Source organism: Rhyacophila brunnea, unplaced genomic scaffold, assembly GCF_057557595.1.
Source record: "Rhyacophila brunnea isolate RB1 unplaced genomic scaffold, BYU_Rbru_1.0 scaffold_20, whole genome shotgun sequence".
Taxonomy (NCBI): Eukaryota; Metazoa; Arthropoda; class Insecta; order Trichoptera; family Rhyacophilidae; genus Rhyacophila; species Rhyacophila brunnea.
In genome coordinates, this window is record NW_028232860.1 from 11,877,324 (window position 1) to 11,899,119 (window position 21,796).

General features: G+C 35.1%; 1 protein-coding gene across 2 annotated transcripts; it reads left to right on the forward strand.

Moving 5' to 3' along the window:
* The first annotated feature begins 45 nt into the window (after nucleotides 1-45).
* LOC147071202 (F-box only protein 11-like) lies at nucleotides 46-21,541 on the forward strand. Of its 2 annotated transcripts, none has more exons than XM_085948087.1 (12): nucleotides 46-436; nucleotides 2,389-2,623; nucleotides 5,019-5,186; nucleotides 5,855-6,059; nucleotides 7,364-7,688; nucleotides 8,694-8,918; nucleotides 10,257-10,501; nucleotides 11,796-12,623; nucleotides 13,276-13,456; nucleotides 14,399-14,546; nucleotides 17,665-17,763; nucleotides 20,505-21,541. In XM_085948087.1, exons 1-12 carry the CDS (start codon nucleotides 340-342, stop codon nucleotides 20,632-20,634), a joined length of 2,886 nt encoding a protein of 961 aa, XP_085804213.1. In that variant the 5' UTR covers nucleotides 46-339; the 3' UTR covers nucleotides 20,635-21,541. The 2 variants fall into 2 exon arrangements, with proteins under 2 accessions (XP_085804213.1, XP_085804214.1); XM_085948088.1 differs by having other exon boundaries at nucleotides 51-436; nucleotides 2,392-2,623.
* The last annotated feature ends 255 nt before the right edge of the window (nucleotides 21,542-21,796 follow it).

A 21,796-nucleotide genomic window follows, 5' to 3' on the forward strand; every position in this document is an offset into this window, starting at 1 on the left:
TAGGTGTGGATGGGTGAATTAAGTCCGACGGATACGCCTAACTTCAGAGCAGTTGCGGTCGGTGAATTTCAGTGTTGGGTATTGCGAATGGTCGCTGCCGCACTGAGAGTATATTTTCAGTTAAAAAAGCAAGGCAAGATAGTTACAATTGAGGGACTATATTGTCCACGATCTTTAATATGTAATTTGGTACATTTTCAATGTGTATTCTCCTTGTCTCATTGACTGTGCGGTCTCATTCGTCCGCCTTCTATTCCAAACAGAAAATGGCTGCCAATGTTGGTGCGGGTGTCTCCTTTGTTTAGGGCTTAAATTCGTGGTGAGAAGTTTCATTAAAATATGCCTAGTGCCACGTTCTCTTCATCACGCTCCTATGTACGCAGATCGCGAAGAAAAGGGGGTAATAGAATGCCTTTACCTTCGCGAACACAATCGGGTGAGTAATTTTGATTGCTTGGACTCGCCTCTCTCATGTCTGGGCAGAGAAGCCTGTTTATTGACAGATTGTTTCCTTATCTCTGCCAAGTTACCCTTCCATTGTGCAGAAGCCGATATGTCTAACAAATAATTGAATATGCGAGTGCAACGAAAGCATTGTAGCTGCCAACAATAAATCGGTGAATAATTCATGCGAGCTTTCGTGATTCCTTTTTTTTGTAACATAATTTCCAAAGGTTGTTCCTTATATTGTACTCTCGTTCGAATATTTCCCACGATCCCGTACGTCATGCAACGATTCCAGATTCGTTTGTGCCGTAATACCTACGCAAATATCAATTATTGTAATGAGGACGAGCGTACTTATTTACCTAATTAATGCCGATTGTAAAAAAACTACGTCTACCGATTGCATATTTCAAATACCTACCGTTTCCTTTACCTGCATTCAACTGTCAAAAGATCCATTCTACATTGTTTTTTTTTCATTCCCTGTGAATAATTCTTTTTCTAATATGAAAGCCCTCATGTAACTAATTTAAAACATGGGAAAGCTCCTAACCTTATTAATAACTAAAGTAGTTAGTTTGTATTCAAATCATGCATGCCTAATTAAATTTAATATTTGGATTTTTTCAAGTCTTTTCCTAACATTTTAAATATAAAATCTGAGTCTATATTTAAAAAAAAATCAATTCATAGATATCTATTCATCACTTAGTATGTAGATTGTAGGTACTTTACTTAATGACATTTCTACTGGTATTTATACAAATAGTAATTGTATGTTGATCTGTTATGCATACTGTAATGTGCTTCAATTTCGATAAACCATATATTAATTTAATTTAATGTAATAGATAGATTCATACGGAAAAATTAAAAGGTAAATTACAATTTTGTGTATGAGTGTACGGGCTGGTTAAGACCTTTTTATGACTGGTCATTGGAAACTCACCCAACCCATTGGGTATTTACATCAGACACATTGAAAAAACAACTTTTTGCCAGTGCAGGATTTGAACCTGTACAATTCAGTTCAGAGACATGTCTACTATACATATGTTTCTTTTATTACTTACTATGCACATAGTTATTGATTATGAAAGAAAAAATACTTATTATTTTTATAACAACAGCTAATGTGGCAGAATATTGATAAACAATGGAGCTTATCAAAAAGAGGTCAATAAAAAACTGTATATTAATTCATATTAGTAGGTACCTAGTATGTGTGTGAAACAGTAACACTGGCAAGTATTGTCTTATGAATAAATCAAATCTTATTGAAATTTTATTTATACATGAATATTTAGTCTAAAATGTTCATGATCAACTTACGTTCGTTAAGTAAACTGGGTAGGGATTTGTTTAAAGTTATATTATAAATAAGTTGTGTCTATGGAAAAAAATACAATACTGTTCTTTTAGTTGATTTATTTATGGTCACACAGCTGGTGATATGCTATCGGACAGCATTCGATAGCCACAAATCATATTTTGTTGTTTGAACTTTTAATTGTGTTTTTATTGACATAAATTAAGTTTATCTTTTGACTCACACCTAAAATGGTTGAATTTAAATATCAGATGTATATTTATTAAGCATTTTACTTTTTTCATTGATACAGTAACACAAAATCTAAGAAGATAATTTAAATGAGAATCATCTGAATTTTTTGTAGATATTGATTTTAATTTGTTGGTCTTATTTTATATTGTTAATTTTCATATTAATATAATGCCCTAATTAATTAATGCAGTTGTATTATGCAACATTGACTGTTGTAGTAATGGCCTATGCACATATTGTCGCTACTGTCGGTAAATGAAATCTGCATGTGAAAAATGCTAACCGAGCATTTTTTTTTGTTATGTAAAGCTTATTACATTCTCTGCGATTGCAACTGATGTTTTGTTGAGAAATACATTGATTTGTTTTGTTTGCAGTAGAACCGTGCGAGCCGCCCTGCCCCAACAACATTCCCGTGCCGGGGGTGGCAGGCGGGGGAGGCGTCGGTGCGGTGGTGGGCGGCGTAGCGGGAGTCGGAGTGGCGGGGGGCTCGGGCTCGGCGCAGCCCGGCCACCATAGTCCGTATGACCTTCGCCGCAAGTCTCCCCCTTCGCACCACGAGCCCTCCACCTCGGGAGCTTGCACGCCGCCTGCTCGGAAGAGGCCGCGCACGTGAGTTTTCTCATATATCACACTTCGCTTTGTATTGATTAATATAACGATTCCTCGTCTTGAATCGAGTAACCCCCACGTTCACACGGCGCTCCGTCTTTGACGAATTGTAATTAATCACGATTCATCAAAAACGTATATGATGTTCTTCCTGATGCACTTAAAAAAAATAACGATTCCTTATGAATCACGATCCTGAAAAAAAGACGAATCGTCGCCGTGTGAACGGACTGGACCGTAAGAGATGTTCTTTTATGTTGTAAATATTTTCTTGGTCAGCGAGCGGATGAGGAGAGACAATCCATGACATATCTGTGTAGAAAAGACTCTCATACAAGGTTCACTATATTCTGGCTGTGGTGCGAAACTATGAATTTCGATCTTAGTGCTAGTTCGAATGCAATATGGTGAACAGTTTGTGTAAAATTATGATTGTTTCTTATTAAAAAAAAATGGTAACATGCAATTGAAAATCTTCATTTATTACGAATATATTAATTACTGTATTGCATTTGAATTTAAACAGTAACTGGCACTACTATTGCCTGCAACATACTATAGCGCTAGAGACGGCAGTGGCGAACGGTGGAGGTAGGCTGTTGAGATCTAACATAAATAGTGCACACTAAACTTTGTTAGTCAAATGTATTGGTTTTCATTGAACTAACTGGCGTATGCATATAACAGCAAACTGCATTCAAGCTATTTAATGCAAATTTGCATGCATAAACCTAAATAGAGTCCGTTAAATAGTGACTGTCACGTCGCTGCCATAATACGGGCTAAAATTTTGAAATTGTGAATAGGTGTAAAAATGTGCAAACGGTACCCTATAAATTTAATAATTATCATGTGCTTTAAATAATTTATTAGTTATAATATCATATTTATTTTATACTTCCAACAATATAAATATTTATTTAGGGATCGAGTGGCCACACTTTTGTCTCGCATCTAACTTCATTTCTGTTTTGAGATGACATGATTATTAACTTTGCAAGAATTCCGTTCTTCGTACAATACGGAAATGAAAAGGGATCTAATTATTATCATTTATACCGATCAGCCTATGACAATCTTACCAGTCAGTGTGTTTGAGATTTTCATCTTGTTTATTACAGTTTAGGTGATATTTTGAAACAATGCAGACTGCTTCCAATTGCATATATACCTATCTTAAATAAAGCAGTAACTAGTAGGCTCATATTATTATGTAGTACCTATTTTATCGTGATGTTACGTAAATCCATCTTATCCATGGGAAATACTGCATTTTTTATGACGTTTTTAGTGAGTACTCGAAACACGGGAGCATTGTATCTAGACTATGGATTAAAATTCATGATGTGTTTTTTAAACGACACACTTATTACTGTTTGAAGTTCGCAAATGCTCTACCGAATCTACAAAATTGATGGGCTCTCAATTATAATCGTATGTATTACATATATTATAGTAATGACGATTCTAACCAACAAAAGACCTTGTAATGAATTCATTTTTGCCAACTCTTTACGTATGTATAATATAATTATGCTCCTGTCATATGTCAGACTGACAGGAGGTGGACGGCCGCCATGTATCATTTTCGTGCTCATTCCTGTACGCATCTCATTTTTTATAGCTTTCTTATTCGCCTGATAAACCACTAAACTGCGTTGAGTGCGGTTCGAGACTGTATGAATACGGCTGTAAGACTACAATGTGTAAATAGTGTTGGTTAGTTTTTAAAATTAAATTAAATCCTGCGTAAACCAAGCCATAATAGATAATATTCAAAAAATTATCTATTTTTGTCTGTTATCTATTATGGTTTGCATTATGCAGGGTTTAAATGAATTAAAACTAATCAGCACGATCTGCAAATTGTATTCTTAGTTCAATGAAAACAAATAAGTTTGACTGACTAAGCTTAGTATGCACTATTTATGTCGAATCTTAACAGCCTACCTCCACTCGTCGCCACTGATAGACGGTATTAGTCAAATTGAAGTTGAGGCAAGTAATTCTTTAAATTTATGTGGTCTTCGGTCAATAATTTATAATGCAAAACAGATATTTATCATAAGAAGAGATTGCAACTTGAATTTTTGGCCGTAAATTCAGAAAAGAATGGTGAATTTTATAAAACTATTATCAAATACTATCATTCTTTTTCATTAGTTTTCAATCGAGCAAATGAAAAATCTCACAAAACTTAGTGAAACTGAATATCCTAAAATTAACAATTTGGCACTTTTCCCAAATTGACCAAAGACTACAGAAATATTATCAATTAGAATTGAAACATATTCCTTGTCTCCAAGTTCATTCACCCACGAGGTACAAAATTATGAAAAAAAAACAGTCATCTGTATGTTGTTGGATTAATGATCTTAATTGAATGTGTTTCCAGTTCGCTGTCGCAAGGGGTGGATGCGTGCAACGTCTCACAGTACCTGCAGTATGAGCTGCCGGATGAAGTGCTTCTCTGTATCCTCTCTTACCTGGCTGAGCAGGACCTGTGTCGGGTGGCACAAGTCTGCAAGAGATTCAACACCATCGCCAATGACACGGAACTCTGGTGAGCGCCATACTTTCTCCCTCATACATCAGATTTGAAGTGAAAACTAATCCGTGTAGAGTAAATGATTGAAACTTGCCACTAGATTTGACTTCTTCGTAATATAATATACTTGGTTGCTCGATGAATATTGATGATAAAATTGCAAATACTTTGTTAAATCAGTCAATTAAAGGAAAATTTTACGATCCATAAGTAATTATCCAGATAATAAAATTTAAAAAAAATTGCATATTGATATACTCCTCACTTCCTAAGTAGTCACATAATTTATCCACGATACTGCCCTAGTGACATGTACAACTATTTTTTTATGCACAAGGTTTAAGAATATTCAATAAGGAATTACATTCTTAAATATTGTGTATTACTTACTTATTGTAATAAAAAATCATTCATTAAAAAATTAGTAGCAAGCATATACGTATTTTAAAACTAAAATTGGAGAAACTGCCTCCATCTAGGAATCATGGTTAGTACATAATATTATTGTTAATATGTTGATTTAAAATCACAAAAATATGGTCATGATTGGTGAGTGCATGTGTAGCTTAATCGGTAAAGCACAGCGCTCGGATTGTGGTGGTTGTAATTGTTGCTGATTTTTAAAATTAAGGTATGTGTCTAATATGTTTGTCATTCGACTGAAGTTTTTATTTGAATTGCAGGAAGAGCCTCTACCAGAGCGTGTTCGAATATGATCTTCCCCTGATCCACCCGGCCCCTTGCCAGTTTGAGTTCATGTCTCCAGATGAGTGCGAGGCAGACAACCCGTGGAAGGACAGTTTTCGTCAGCTGTACCGCGGGGTGCACGTGCGCCCTGGCTTCCAGCACTCGCCTGACTCGCACATCAAATATTTTGATACTATTAGGGTAACTATTGTTTCTTCAACTATGTATTGTTAAATCTGGATCAGTTAATTACAACAATATTTGTGATTGATGGGTGATTGATGGGTGATTTCATGTGCTCAGCTTCACATGGTAGTATTTATTTTCACGGTAAAATTGTTGAGCTGCCGAGGATTGAAATTATATAGTCACACCTCTGGTCAAGTGTTGTAGATAATTTTATCAGAGAAACTTGATGTTTTCTTTATATTTATATAGACACATGACCATGGGATATAAACCAATGTTTGGAATAAAATGCTTTCAACTTTTCATACATTTGGTTTCAATTCGCGCATAAAAAAGGCACAATTGCTCATTTACCCCCTATTTTAAACTTAATTTATTAATTACAATGAAATGGTGTTAAATTAGACAAATGAATTCATATTTTCATGAACCGTAACTTATAATATTCGCATGCTATTTGTGTAGGTTGCCAAGTTTTGAAAATCCTTGTGGCTTGGAAATATTTTTGTAGTGTTGGAGCAATAATTGCACATTGAAAGGTTAGTGGTTCAAGCCCATCTATGGTTGGTTTTTCAAGTCAGCAATTACATTTTGTCATTCCACATCGGTTGGACTCCATTGACAATTTTGGTGTACTAATTGTAAAAAAGTTTTATTGCAAAATCACCTCTGAATATAACCTCTAGTCTGTGGAGGGAGAGGAGACCCATACAGTCGAACTCGGTTATTACGATCACGGATTTAGCGAGATCTCGGATGTAACGAGGAGACGTTCGTTGACATTTTAGTTTATAATTTTCTTCATACATTTATTCACTTTTATAACTACTTATCGGATATACCGAGCTAAATATCGTCAAAAATTTTCTTAAGCTGTTAATGTCTCCGTTAAAAAACATTTCGACCCTAAACAATAAAATCCGGCCGGACATGATGCCACCGGGATCGAATTACGTTTATGACACTAGTTAAGTGTCTAAGTATCTACCTAATTGGTGTTTTCGCCGACAATATTGATAAGTTTCCACGCATTTGGTTGAAATTGCATGTAAAAAATCCAAGGTTTTTGAAGTCAGTAGGTACCTACCAGCGTTCATTACAGTAAACAACTTCTTTTGTAGTTTATGAATGCCATGCTTGTTTCGGGAAAAATTCTAATTGTGTATTTTTGTTTGAATTGTGACATTTAAAAACACATATTCTCTGATATAAGAGTAACGCTTTCAGTCAGTCCCATCTTCCTCGTAATAACCAAGTTCGACTGTGTTTTCACAAGAAAAATATTAATAATAAAATTTAATTGATTTGTTTTATAGGCGGCTTTAGATTTTGTGGAAGAGAGAGCAAGTGGATCGGCGGGGGGTACGTTAGGCAGCGGAGTGACCAGCAGCGGCAGCGCCAATGGCAACGGGGGTACTGGTGCCGTCGGGGGAGGTGGTGTGAGTGCTGGAGGGGGCGGAGGCGGGGGTGGGGGCGCCAGCGTTGGAGGGGTCGGCAGCTCGGCATCGGAGAGCGCGGCATGCGGTAGTGGTGGTGGGGGGCCGTTGGACTGCGCTCCTCCGCGTCCAGAGCTCCTTTTCCTTCACGCCGCTCTCTATCAAGAGGAGTGTCTCTCCATCGATTCTGATATTCAACTCATAGGTATGTCATTCCCGACTCACTGCAAGCAAATTTTAATACTATATTATATTGGATATTGTATAATATTTGTATTGTACCTGTCATACTTTCAAAATCCAAAAGGAATGTTGTTTAAGTAATTTTTTCACTCTGGGAATACTGTCTGTGTATCTTTGGTCCCATGAAAGTTAAGTGAAAAAAAGTTTTACTCCGGTTTCCACATTGAAAACGTGTTTTGTGCATATGTATATCGTCATTGCGCCTTCAAAATTGGCTATGTATTTTTCAAAACTTTACAGGAGAAGCTAAAAACAATGCGAATTACAATGCCTGTCGCCTACGACATCGAAATATTTTTTAAAGCAATTCCAGAATACATTTTATCATAATCATTATATTTTTTCCTTGGTATAGAGCAATGATACTCAACCTTTTTTTTCTTCGGGCCAAATACATATATTTGTAAAGTAACGCGGGCCGCATCACTACTGGTGTGACGAAAAAAATCATGAAAAATTACAAAAAAAATTTGAGATTTAAAAAATTATGCGTGTTTTTTAAATAAATCGTGTGCAATAGCAACTCTTATACCAGATCTGATGTGAGCCATAATAACAATCCTCTTCGGGTGTCACTATATTATGTGCGTTAAAGTCAAAACGAATCTCAAGATATACGAAATTCCTGATAAAAAATGTGTTTCGGGCCGCACATAAAAGCTTAAAGGGCCTCATGCGGCCCGCGGGCCGCAGGTTGAGTATAGAGGAATTATTATAAAATTTTTGGTGCAAAAAACCTGTTTTGTGAGATTTATGCACATAGCCGATTTTGAAGGCGCAACGACGATATACCTACATAATTCAAAATTTGAAAATAATGTAATATATTTGCAATTTAGAAAGCATTTTGTACCACTTGAATGATTTTTGGCTAATACATTATAACGATATCAGGCCTTTCATCGCACAGTAAACTTTAATCACTATATTTATGGATGACTAATTCAACCGTACTAAACCTTGTTAGGTTGTGCTCCGGGAAATGTGGCTGAGTCTGTTATATTGGAGCGGGAGTCAGAGAGCACTCTGACATTCTCGGACGGAGCGAAGCGGGCGTATGCGGGTCACCTCACCCTTAAGTTCTCGCCCGACGTCACCTCCACTATGCAGCACCACAAGCACTACTGCTTGGAGGTCTCCGACAACTGCAGTCCCACTATTGATCACTGCATCATTAGAAGTCTGAGCGTTGGTAAGTTGCAACTATAATCACTTATGTTTCAATCATCTGTCCACCGCAGACGGAGCTTTTATATTTTATGTATGTAATGCTGAAAAGGGTTACCGAAACCAATGATTTGATTAGCTGAAAGTCATTTCGCAATGCAGATTTATTTGCCAGGGTTACACGGAGATAAAATCTAAAAGATTTTTTCCTACTATTATATAATTATGAAATTGTTAATGAAATTTGGCGGCTCTCGTAGTGCAAGGCGCTGGCCTTCCATCTGGGAGCTCTGGATTCGATTCCCGGTTAGGTCAAAATATATTTAAATAATCTAATATGTAAATTCCTCAAGCCTGGGAGTTTTGCCACTGTAATTGGGCTTCACGGCCTGTTGTGGTGTTTAACAAAGAAACAAATAAATAAAAAAAATATATATAAGACATCGACAGCGGCTGCTATTATCCTTTTTTATTTACACAATTTTATTCATTGAATGCTACCAACATATAATATTAATTTCTTCATTGTTTTACCATAATGGATAGGCTTAGCTGTTAGCTAAATTCACATGGATACACAATTTCTGACGGTTTGTAAAGCATTCGGAGCCATTTATTGGTCGGCGTATTGGTATTAAAAAACAGTATGCAGCCAATGAGGTCTGAGTTTATTAGTAAGGAATGGTTTTCAGCCAATGAGATTTTATATTGTTATGGTACGCAGGTTTGTTCAAAGTGAAGGTGAGCAATGTATGATTATCCTTTCCATGAATGCAGCGAAAAAACCAAACCTCATTGATTTGTAGTGTAGTTACCAATTCAACTTAACAATTTTAAAATATTCTGCAACCGGGGATTTGATTTGGCAATTGAATATTTCAGGAATAAATTTTGTCATTGCAAAAGTTTCTTGTTCAGAATCCAAGAATCGAAAGCCAAATTTCGAATATTCCGACTTTATAATTTTGTCTTAATTCAAAAGGTGATTTAATCATGCAAATCAAAAGGAAAGTTTTGTGATGGGAAATAGGAAAGTATGATTACTTTGCAATAGATCTATTGAGACTTTTTGTTGATTACCCAAAGCTGATTTTTACTATAGGTAGTTCAATGAGGTTTGAAACTATTTCACTGCGGGTGGACAATGTGCAACAATCGTACATAACTTGCCTGATTTGCACCATAGGTGATAATAGCGATATTGCATTGCCATTGGTTGCATACCATGTAATAAAACAAATAAGTGGCCTCGATTGTCATATGCAACAAAACTGTGTATGCTTCAAACCTCTGTGAATTTAGCATATGGTAGGTCAATGGCTTGGTTAATGCAAGAAATAACTGGTGTATATTCGCATTTCAGTTGGCGCAGCAGTGTGCGTAAGTGGCGCTGGAGCAAATCCTGTGATAAAGCATTGCGACATTAGCGACTGTGAAAACGTGGGACTGTACGTGACAGACTACGCTCAGGGAGCCTACCAGGACAACGAGATCTCCCGGAACGCCCTTGCCGGCATCTGGGTGAAGAATTACGCCAACCCCATTATGCGCCGTAACCACATCCATCACGGGAGGGATGTCGGGATATTTACTTTTGAAAATGGCCTGGTGAGCACAACTTCTATCTTTTCAAAACATTTAGCATTTACTTGGTATACTTTATAAAACATGTTTATCACTAGACACACATAATATAAAGATTGTTTAAAGACATGGTGAGCTTTATCAAATATCGGTACTGAAATTTACATTTGTATTCACGTTATAATAGTATTGTCAACACTGTCATTGGGATAAAAAGGAGCTATGTAATGTAGGAGAGGGACAGTAACAACTATTAGGAGAACGTTTAGATAATCTACAATTCATTCCACATTGACGATTCATTTTTAGGACACTTCACTAAAACAATCAATTGCACAAATTATTATTAATGTCGTTAACGCACAATTCGCAATTTTGCCAAATCCGTGTAGTTTCAATTATAAATCGCATAATATGATAATACAATAAACGCAAATGCAACACGGGCTATCCTGAAATAGTTGACTAGGAGATGAATTATCAAATAGCTTCTGAATATGTAATTAAATCATTATTATTCACGTATTGGACATGTTTACTGATTCAGCAGAAGAAACCACACTGAAAATGTTCCAGAAATGCCATCTAGTGATGTAATACTAAAATTTCATAAGGTTCCCTATTGTTATAGTCAAACTCGTGAAATTTTATACATTTCTACTCAATAATTGTTCATTATCATGATGATAATTTAACCAATCAAATATGCATATAGAGGACATGATTTGAAGTGTAATACTTTGTGCTCAATAGTCCGGCTTGCAGGGGCTAGCTTGGTAGAATATCCTTCATCGGACTACACATTTTTTATTAATAACAAACACAGCAACACATGCACAGTGTAGAGACTGCTTTTCGAATGTGTCAACAAGTTGCCGCACGGTGTGGCAGTTTCTGGTAGCTGCATCCCTCTTATGTCTGCAATAAAACAATGAGTTGTAGTTTTTGCTGTGCTATCCCACATTTGGTGTTTTAGTATATTTCGTTTGCCTTTTCATCAAAGTATTTCTTCGTTATGCAGGTTTATTTAAAGTTGAGAAAGTCTTGGGTGATAGAACAATGACCAAATGTAAGCCACCAATATTATGTAATAAAACTATGTATGTATTGGAGTATGCTATTAATGTAAGCCTGTTGTGAACCTAATGTATAATAATTGTAAACATTGATGAATGCTTTCAGATTATTTATTCAATTTTGAAATTTTACTACTGGTCGGCTGAGAATATTAAAAAGTTACAAAATATTTTCATTGAAAAAATATGAAAATGTAGCAAATTATCAATTTGACTTCACAGTGCTGTTATTTTTTTTGCAGGGATATTTTGAAGCGAATGATATTCACAATAACCGCATCGCCGGATTCGAAGTGAAGGCTGGGGCGAATCCGACGGTGGTGCATTGTGAAATTCACCACGGACAGACGGGAGGAATATACGTACACGAGTCTGGCCTCGGTCAGTTCATAGATAATAAGATACACTCCAACAACTTTGCCGGGGTCTGGATAACGTCCAGCAGTAACCCCACAATTAGAAGAAATGAAATATACAACGGCCACCAGGGAGGGGTGTACATCTTCGGCGAGGGGAGAGGGCTCATCGAGCACAACAACATTTATGGGAATGCCCTCGCCGGCATACAAATCCGCACCAACAGCGACCCTATTGTTAGGCACAACAAAATACATCACGGTCAACACGGAGGCATATACGTCCACGAAAAGGGGCAGGGCCTCATCGAAGAGAATGAAGTGTATGCCAACACTCTGGCCGGTGTTTGGATCACGACAGGCTCTACCCCTGTCTTGAGGCGCAACCGCATTCACTCGGGCAAGCAAGTCGGGGTCTATTTCTATGACAACGGTCACGGGAAACTCGAAGACAATGACATATTCAATCACTTGTATTCGGGTGTCCAGATCAGGACGGGAAGTAATCCCATCATCAGAGGGAACAAGATCTGGGGTGGCCAGAACGGGGGTGTCCTCGTCTACAACGGCGGGCTGGGCCTGCTGGAGCAGAATGAGATTTTTGATAACGCCATGGCGGGGGTGTGGATCAAGACAGATTCCAATCCCACTCTCAAGCGGAACAAAATTTTTGATGGGCGGGACGGCGGTATATGCATATTTAATGGTGGAAAGGTGAGCAGTTTTCTCTTTGTTTCGTTTTATTCATTTTTCACTTTGTTCATTAGTCCATTAAGTTGATAAATGATTATCGATGGAGATCCATAATTGAAGAGTTACGAATTAAAATGATTTAACTGCATAACCAAATCGAGTAAATCATCTTCAAAGTTAAACATGCAACTGTAAATTTTGCATAACTATTTTCAATATTTTGTAAATGAGGTCTTTTGTTCCTGCCAGACGTGCCCCCAAATGAGCCATCATTACTATTATGTTTATTTTTTTAAGAGGGTACGTGTCCGGCAAAAACATTAAAATTAGTTGGGTTATGTTATGAAAATAAAAACAACATTATGTAAATATCTTTGGATACTTTTCATGCAAAAATAGGTAAGCGGTGATGTGGAAAATACTCATAATGCATTTTTATCTTATATAATTACGACACTCATACTCCTACAATCATCGGCACCTGAATTACTTGTCCCGGTAATTTGCAGAATTTATGTGCCCACAGTGAGGTTATTGTATGTCTCTCAAACTGTGAGTTACGGATTCGAATCCCATATCTGGCAATTCCACAGTGTTTTTGGAAAAGCATAATGTGCTCTGTTTGGTTACGAAAATGGTAGTTTATCTTATGTCTTTGTTAACTTTTTTTTAGGGAGTGTTAGAGGAAAATGATATATTTCGTAACGCTCAAGCCGGAGTTCTTATATCGACGCAAAGCCACCCTGTTTTAAGGCGCAACCGAATATTCGATGGACTTGCAGCCGGAGTAGAAATTACCAATAATGCAACGGCAACTCTTGAACATAATCAGATATTTAATAATAGGTTTGGAGGTAAGACAAATTCATTTTCTTTTAGTTGTTGTTACTGTACATATGGCTTGATGATAATTATAAGAACCTATTAGTTTTAAGTGCATCAACATATGTAAAAGTAAACTTAAAAAAGGTTACTGAGGCCAATGATGACATCAGTTTGCACTGATGCCTTGCGTAAGTTACAGGTGTGAAAGAAGTTTTTTTATACAATACAATAAATGTCATAACAGTTTATCAAGTATAATAGTAAATCAAGTATAACAGTAAATCATTATCAAATGTTGTAATACAACAAGTTCATATTATGTATCACCCTAGGTACAGTCGCAGTCAGCTATTTTGGGTGCATCTATGTTCTTAAGACTCTAGAATTTTTTCAAAAACCTCTTGTTTATGAATTATATTGGCATAATACATATTATTTTATTTGTTGAATAAAAGAAGTGGTTTATTAAATTATTAGCAAGTGCATGTACGTTATACAAATTAAATATTTGGAGTGATCCGTGACGTTGGTCTTCTGGTAAGAATTAAGGCATTTAATTGATACTTATCTTGATTTAATATACAAAATCCGATTGCCAACATTATTAACGCAATTTGATATGCATTTCATGTAAGTACTGCTAGTTAAAATCGTCATAATTAAGTAGGATTCCTGTAGCTTAATCGGAAAAGCACACTGGCGCGAATGCAGCAGTTACAGGTTCAAACCTGTCGGGTGTCATATTTAAAAAAAAAAAAGTTTTCAAATTATGTATGTTCAACATATTAATGCATTTAAATATGTACTTTTATATTTCGAATGGTCATATTTCATGGACATAATCAATGTCATCGAGGATATAGGGTTTATAATAATGATTAATTATGAAGTTACATTATATAAAAAATTAGAAAATAAAGTCACAGTCATGAGCAATCTAAATCTAATAAACGGTGCAATGTCTGTTTCAGGTCTATGTTTGGCTTCCGGTGTGTCTCCGATGGTTCGTGGTAATAAAATATTTTCCAACCAGGATGCGGTCGAGAAGGCCGTAGGCGGGGGACAATGTCTTTATAAAATTTCTTCCTATACCTCGTTTCCAATGCACGACTTCTACAGGTTTGTAATACTGTGGCATTCATAGCTTAGGGCCAGATGCATGCATATCACCGTAAAGTTAACCTAATTATGCTCTACTACAACGTTGCTTTTTGGGTCCATCTTTAAAATTCCTATTGTCTTTAACACTTTACGGTCCGGCATCGCCACATTGGCGTCCTTTGCGAGCCAAACGTTACGATCCGGCGACGCCAACTTGGCGTTTTCACTTACGCATATCTTTACTGTGAAAAATAAATATGAAATTTAATATTTGGTTGCAAGTTCTATCCACAGATGGTTGAATGACATGTGCAAGAAGTAAAAGCACGATGGAAAAAAAATATTTCGGGGTTTTTACAGAGATGGCGGACGTAATACCATTCAGTATTTTTTTGTACCTATACCATTTTTTTAATTAGTTACAAGCCCGTTTCTAGGCGGGTGAATCACGAGACAAACAAAAAAAGGAATAAACACTCAATGTTATATTCCAGTGTCATCACTTCAACTTCGAAATTTAATTGTCGATCCTTTTCAGTGGTAGTCAACCCTTTATGAACCTGCATTCTTTTTTTAAAAAATGAACCCGATTTTTAGCTATGAAATTGCTTGCTATTTGATATTTTGTCTTTAATGGTTTACTACCCATGAAACGTCCACCATGCTTCATCATCCATGATAGAAATTTTATCTTGAAAATGAGAACAGTTATAAATGTGAACTTGTATCGCGTTGTCATTTTCGTTCGCTTTTTTCGGGAGATTATTGCTTGTGTAACTGCATAAATAATAGCTATTATTATTTATATTTGTTGCACTAATTTCATTGAAAAAATAATTAATCTAAGTATATTTTAGCTAGGATATATATTTTTTATTAGTTTTATCTCCAAAAACACTTTTTAAAATGGAGGACCAATTGTTTTTAGAGGAAAACTATGCGGATTGTATGTCAGATATTCCCAGTGACTGTGAAGATATCGGAGATTTTAGTGATATTGAAACAGACTCATTTGCTCCTTTGAGAACACGCCCACGTACAACATATTTCGCGAGTGATTCTGAGGATCTCCGCCGAGAGAGAACAAGCTATTTGAAGGATTATCAGGAGTAACATTTGACACTGATAATTTAAGTCCTGAAGCTAGATCTAAAAAATGAGTGGACATAACCATGTCGGAGTTAAAAAAGTGGTTCAGGTTGGTGATAATAATGGGAATTGTCAGAAAAGCGACTCAGTCTTATTGGTCGACAAATCCACTTATAGAGACTCCCATATTTTCAAAAACTATGCCACGTAAGCGGTTTTTCAAATATTGCGATATTTACATTTCACTAATAATGAAAAATGAAATTTCACGATTTTTTGTTGAACATAAAGTTTGGATCGAGTATATACAGACATCTGAATCAATTGATGTTGCGGAAACGCATGCACCTTCTATATCTTCTGATACAGATTCAACCCATAAAACCAGTTCACCTACTTCATTACAAAGACTCTCTGGCAGTATAATTAAATATTTTCGGGGATTTCCGCAACTAATAAATGTTTAAGAAGAAAGTGTGAAGTGTATTCCTCACATAAACTTCGAAAAGAACCTATTTACATGTCCAAAGAGTGTAAAGTACCTCTTCATCTACATATTGGTAATTGCTTTTCTTATCATTTAAAAAAGTGTGTTAGTTGTTAGTTCATTTTACATTCATAGTTTTATAAACTATTTCAAATAATTTCAGTTTTAGTGTTTAATTTGTTTTAAATCTACTCGTACACTATATTATTATGTGCCAATAATTATTTCGTGCCTAGCCAGTTATCTAAAGGTATTATCCATAAGATTGAGTGTTCATTCAAATATTTTTGTGGAATATAAGTAGATGTTTGTTTTACAATTTATTGCTCATAGATTTTGTTATATGATTTTTTTACGCACGCCTCTGCACTGTTATTGGATTGTCTCGATTCTTACAAAAATACCAAATTGTAATAAGCGGTGGGAATGTATATGCGTGCATTTTATTTAATTGAATTTACTCGAAAATATGCACGCCACTGCACTGCCTCTATCGGCTAGGCCTCAGCCATAAAACTCATAAAACCAATAAATCAGTAATAAGTGTTAGGTCGGGAATGAATGTGCATTTATTTTTAAACACTTCACAGTTTGTGTGAAGTCTTTGTTATTTTATTATATTTGATAATCAAAATATTCTATAGCGGTGTAAAACATTTTGTATTTGAATATTTTATTACATTTTTTAATTAAAAACTAATATATTGTGATTGCTTTATATCAATAGGCTGTTTCTCTTTACATTATATTTAACAAATTGAACTAATCTAATAACATATAATAAACAATTTACGAAAATTTACAAATTATAATATACTTTACCTTTATGGAACGCGGGCCAGAGGTTGACAAGTGTTGAATAAATGACACAATTTGATGCATTGATATATTTTAAGTATTTTCTGAAAGTTTTATTGAAATATATCAATAGGTTCAAAAGTTATATCATTTTTAACTTCGCGATCGAAATTTGTTGATTTTCATTTAAAAATACCGGATATTGGTGTAGGTACGTTGCAAAAATTCGCAGACCGTAGTGTTAACTTTATATAATATTATTAAATATAGGCACATACAATTACAATATTATGAAAACAATATAACTTAAATTGAATAATTATAAATTAAATAATTTAATGGTTGTGTTATCAGTGGTTTAATTGAATAAATGCACATGCTGTGGATAATGACATCTGCAATTCTGTGAATGATGATATCAATGACAACACCGCATCAAACATGTTCATGCTGGTCGTACAAATATTATCCATGACAATTATTGACATGAAATGGATAGAATATGTTTGTGTCAATAATCGGTATTTAATATAATTTTACTTTGCAAATGAATAAACTAAATATTCTTTTTCTGTGCATGATATACTCAATTATTTCGACAACTATCATTTGAGTTTACTTATTGTCGTCATGTGCTGTGGTACTGTTACTAAAGTTGCCGATTTCAGCTGGTCCTAACTTATTTTGAAATTTGCCAACATTTTATTTTATATGTAGCGATTTGTTTTTATAAATGTGATCAATGAGACTTTTGTTTTGCAGATGCCAAACATGTAATACAACAGACCGCAACGCCATTTGTGTCAATTGTATTAAGACCTGTCACGCTGGCCACGATGTAGAGTTTATTCGACATGACAGGTGAGTTTGATAGCAAATACATGCACAAGCATTTTAATCTAAACTATCGCTTGATGTACAGTAAATCCTCGTTAACCCGATCTGCTCGCAAAGTTTCCTTACAAAAGATGTACTGTCAGCGGTAAGTTTTTCGAAATGTTATTCTTAGCTGTATTATAATAAATACGGCAGTTAAAAATTGTGGGTACAACTGTTATCATGCCTAGATACATAAGGATCCAAGTGCCACACTAAAACACATAATGGAGTGTTGAATTTAGCTGTGTTTACTTTTTATAAAATCTACCATAGTGCTTTGCTCTGATTAACTCTGTAGCCATTTTCAATGACAAAACACTTGAGTTCAAAGCAAGTGCGCCGATGAAGAATTAATCACTCACTAATTTTATTTTACTCCTGTTAAAAACACTTAAAAATGCCATAAAAATTAATGAAAATAATAGCTTTTATTGGTGACTTATGGATTATTGTTAATTAGTGTAAGTTTTATTGATGACAAATACATTAAAATTGGATGGCTAGTCACCAGTTTTATTTCGTGCCATAGATTGTGTCATCATTTTACATGTTTTATGGGCCATACTAATTTAAGCATAAAGGTGAGTCCACGTTGAAAATATTATAAAAACCTCTTATTTTTTTTTTTTTTTAGTGAAACTTGGATTTTATGCCGGGTCCACACCGAAAACAAGTCGCGCGACAACTCGTTAAATTTTACGATAAGCATGATAATTATCGTAAAATTTCTTAAGCAATTATGATAATTATCGTAAAATTTAACGAGTTGTCGCGCGACTTGTTGCCAGTGTGGACCAGGCATTATAGATTACTTTTCAGTTTTATTGAGCATTGTGTTATGTTAGTGATTGTCATTTTATGTTTTATAAAAAAAATATTCATTTTTTTAAATTGCGTAAATTTATAAGTGCTATAAAAACATTTTTTTGGTAAGGTTTTAAAAATTTATAAGCATTAAATTGCACGCGAAGATAATATGTAATATAGTTGAAAAGTCAATATTCCATGATTTATATTAATTTATATTATATTGTATACCTACCCGTGTGTGTTTTTTTATCAAAACTTTATACGTTTTATGTATTCCTTCATAGTAATTCATAATTTATTGGTAAAACTTGCAGTCCTCTAAAATATAATAATATATATTTTTTCATTCCGTGTGGACTTATCTTTACTACATATTTATGACTTTCAATAATGAGCTCGATTTATAGATATATAGATATTTAGTAATAAATGACATAATCCAGAACACAAGTTCAAGTACATTTTTTGAAATATTACGACAAATTTCTTTTCGTTTTTTGGTTGTCTTTTTCATATTCCCGCACATGATGTAAAAATCGCGGTGAATTCAACTTTACACGGTAAATACTCGGCGCACACTCAACTCGAATGAAATATATTTTGTGTACCTACTGCGCAGCCGCAGAAAAATACCGCGTAGATTTGAACTGATGCAATCGTACCGGCGAATCTCAATAGATCGAGGGGGTTTGAAAGATCGATGTTTATGAAATTAAAACAACATATTTTTGACAAAGTTATCGATATGGCGGTACGAACACGAATTAGAGCATTTTTCAATACAAAAATCAATACTATGCGTGAAGTATTTCCTACTTTACCGACATATCAATTTTCGATATCAGGTGGTGCGACATCCGCCCAGTATAAGAGCTTATGTTTAAAACAACATATGTCCCATCCGCGGTGATCTGGTTAATACAAATTCCACCGGACCGAAAATCGAAAAAAAATTCGAATTACGAATTATGAAATGTAGGGTAAAAATATTAAAATTTAGAATTTTTTTTTTTTGATTTTCATTAATATTGTTTACGAACATAGATGTGCCTACCACATTTCTGGTTCCGTGTGTGTTAATGGGTCATAAAACGTCAGGATTATTTTTATTACCTTCTTAAAATAAGTAATTTATGATGTTTTAAGAAAAGTCTCACAATTTTCAATGACTGGCTCATGAAATGGAGTAGGCTTCATTATGATTTATTGAATATTTTTGTATGCCATTACGAAATTCGAATTAAAGGTATGGTTATATATGAAAATAATGTTCAAGGGACTTTTTTTTCACGAAAATTTCGAATTATCCGTGTTCTTATTAACGAGGTTTTACTGTAATATGTATTATTGAAATGTATGATATAACTAGTTTTGATTAAGGCTAACATAATTAATTAAAATAAACACAATACAGTAAAACCCCGTTAATATGAACACTTTTTTTACACAAGAACACGGTTTTACTGTAATATATTGTAACTGCAGGCAAAACTTATTGCTGAAAAATCGCTGTTTAGAGTTACACATGCCAATGGATTTAGAAAAAGAAATGTTCAGTAAGTAGACTAAAATGTTGAATTTTTATATATTCATAAACTTTCAAAGATCATCTGAAAACCGTTTCTGCTGGTAGTAACTTTTGCCTGAACATTTGTAGAACTTAGTCCACATAATTGAATAAAGAATGAGAATGGTTTCATTCTCTTGTATTTTATAAGGACATTGATAACTGAAGATGACAGATCGGTTTAATCGGACAGATAAATTTAATGAATAACATCTCTGATTGACTCTCGACTCAGTGAAAAGATTTAAAATGATATTCCTCTTTCGGGCAGATGATTGGTGGGAGTTGTTGAGTCTACTCCTGTAATTTGGGTATTTGACTGATGTATGTATATTTAATTTTGCAGGTTCTTCTGTGATTGCGGTGCGGGTACGCTCTCGAACCAGTGCCAGCTGCAGGGCGAGCCCACCCAAGACACGGACACGCTATACGACTCGGCCGCGCCCATGGAGTCCCACACACTCATGGTCAACTGAATCTCCCTCCCCCTCTTCCGCTCACTCCCTCTCGCTCCCCCTCATCCGCAAGTCGCACCCCGCTGCACTCTCTTTCTCTTGGCATCTCGCGGGCACCTCCTTTGTCCGCCATGCGTGTTTCTCTGTGTATGTGTGTTAGAATGTCTGTAATAATGACTGTATATTTTGAACTTTCGTGGGTGGAGTCTAGCGATGCACGGAACATTCTTACATGTTGTGTTTTTTTAAATTGATATTGTAAATAGGTAAATAATATTTAAAGCATCGTTTTATGTATAATTAATTGAATCGTGGACGGCGCGGCGATAACGGCAAGGACGCGGACCGCGGCGGAAAGTAATTTATGAATTTATTTATGAACCGAAGTGTTGCATACATGTTTGTGATGAAAATTGAAATGTGATGATAATCTGTTTAATTAAACTTAATGTGATTTGTTTTGAACGGTGGGAAATGTGCCAGATTGTATTTTACAGATTGAAAACTTTGGCCTACTATTGTTGATATATTTTTACCGTTGCGATCGGGGAACGCCCAGAACAAATATCAAATGATAATTATTATTTTCTTTACGGCGATCGCCCTCTTATTAGTTTTTTTGTAACTTTCATCGTGTATCCGAATAATCTTAGGCCAATGTATAAAAGTAGGAAAGGGTTTGAATTATTTTCAATAAGTGTATATATATATAAAATGTAAACCGCTAGCTAATTTTGTCGAAACAGAAGCGATTTGATGACTGAGATTTTGGTTTTTATATCGACCTTGCGAAGATTTATTATATCAAACTGTAAGCGGCAAAGGAAGATGAATATGTACATGATATTTTGCTTTTTCGTCGAATGAACGGCAAATCATTGTGTAATTAAATTTAAATGTAACTAAAAAAAATAGATTTCGATTCTTCAAAAAAATAAAATCTGTCTCGTCACCGCCACTTGCCTCGAGTATTAAATGTGTAAATCTTTTAATCTGTAATTATTACGTAATATCATCTTGGCAGTGGCTTTTACTGTTCCGGTATATATATATATGTAAGTTTGCAATATTGTAATTTGGTGTCTTATACTTGGGAAAGCGAGTGGCATTCGAGCCGAGTTTGACTAAATTATTCCTACGATAATTACCTTTATACATAAGTGTATGTGAGCCGTGAAATGCC

Coding starts and splice junctions, on each gene's coding strand:
- LOC147071202 (XM_085948087.1), top strand. CDS start 340: ATGCCTAGTGCCACGTTCTCTTCATCACGCTCCTATGTACGCAGATCG. Junction 10,502..11,795: donor TTACTTTTGAAAATGGCCTG/GTGAGCACAACT, acceptor TTTTTTTTGCAG/GGATATTTTGAAGCGAATGA. Junction 17,764..20,504: donor GAGTTTATTCGACATGACAG/GTGAGTTTGATA, acceptor TTAATTTTGCAG/GTTCTTCTGTGATTGCGGTG.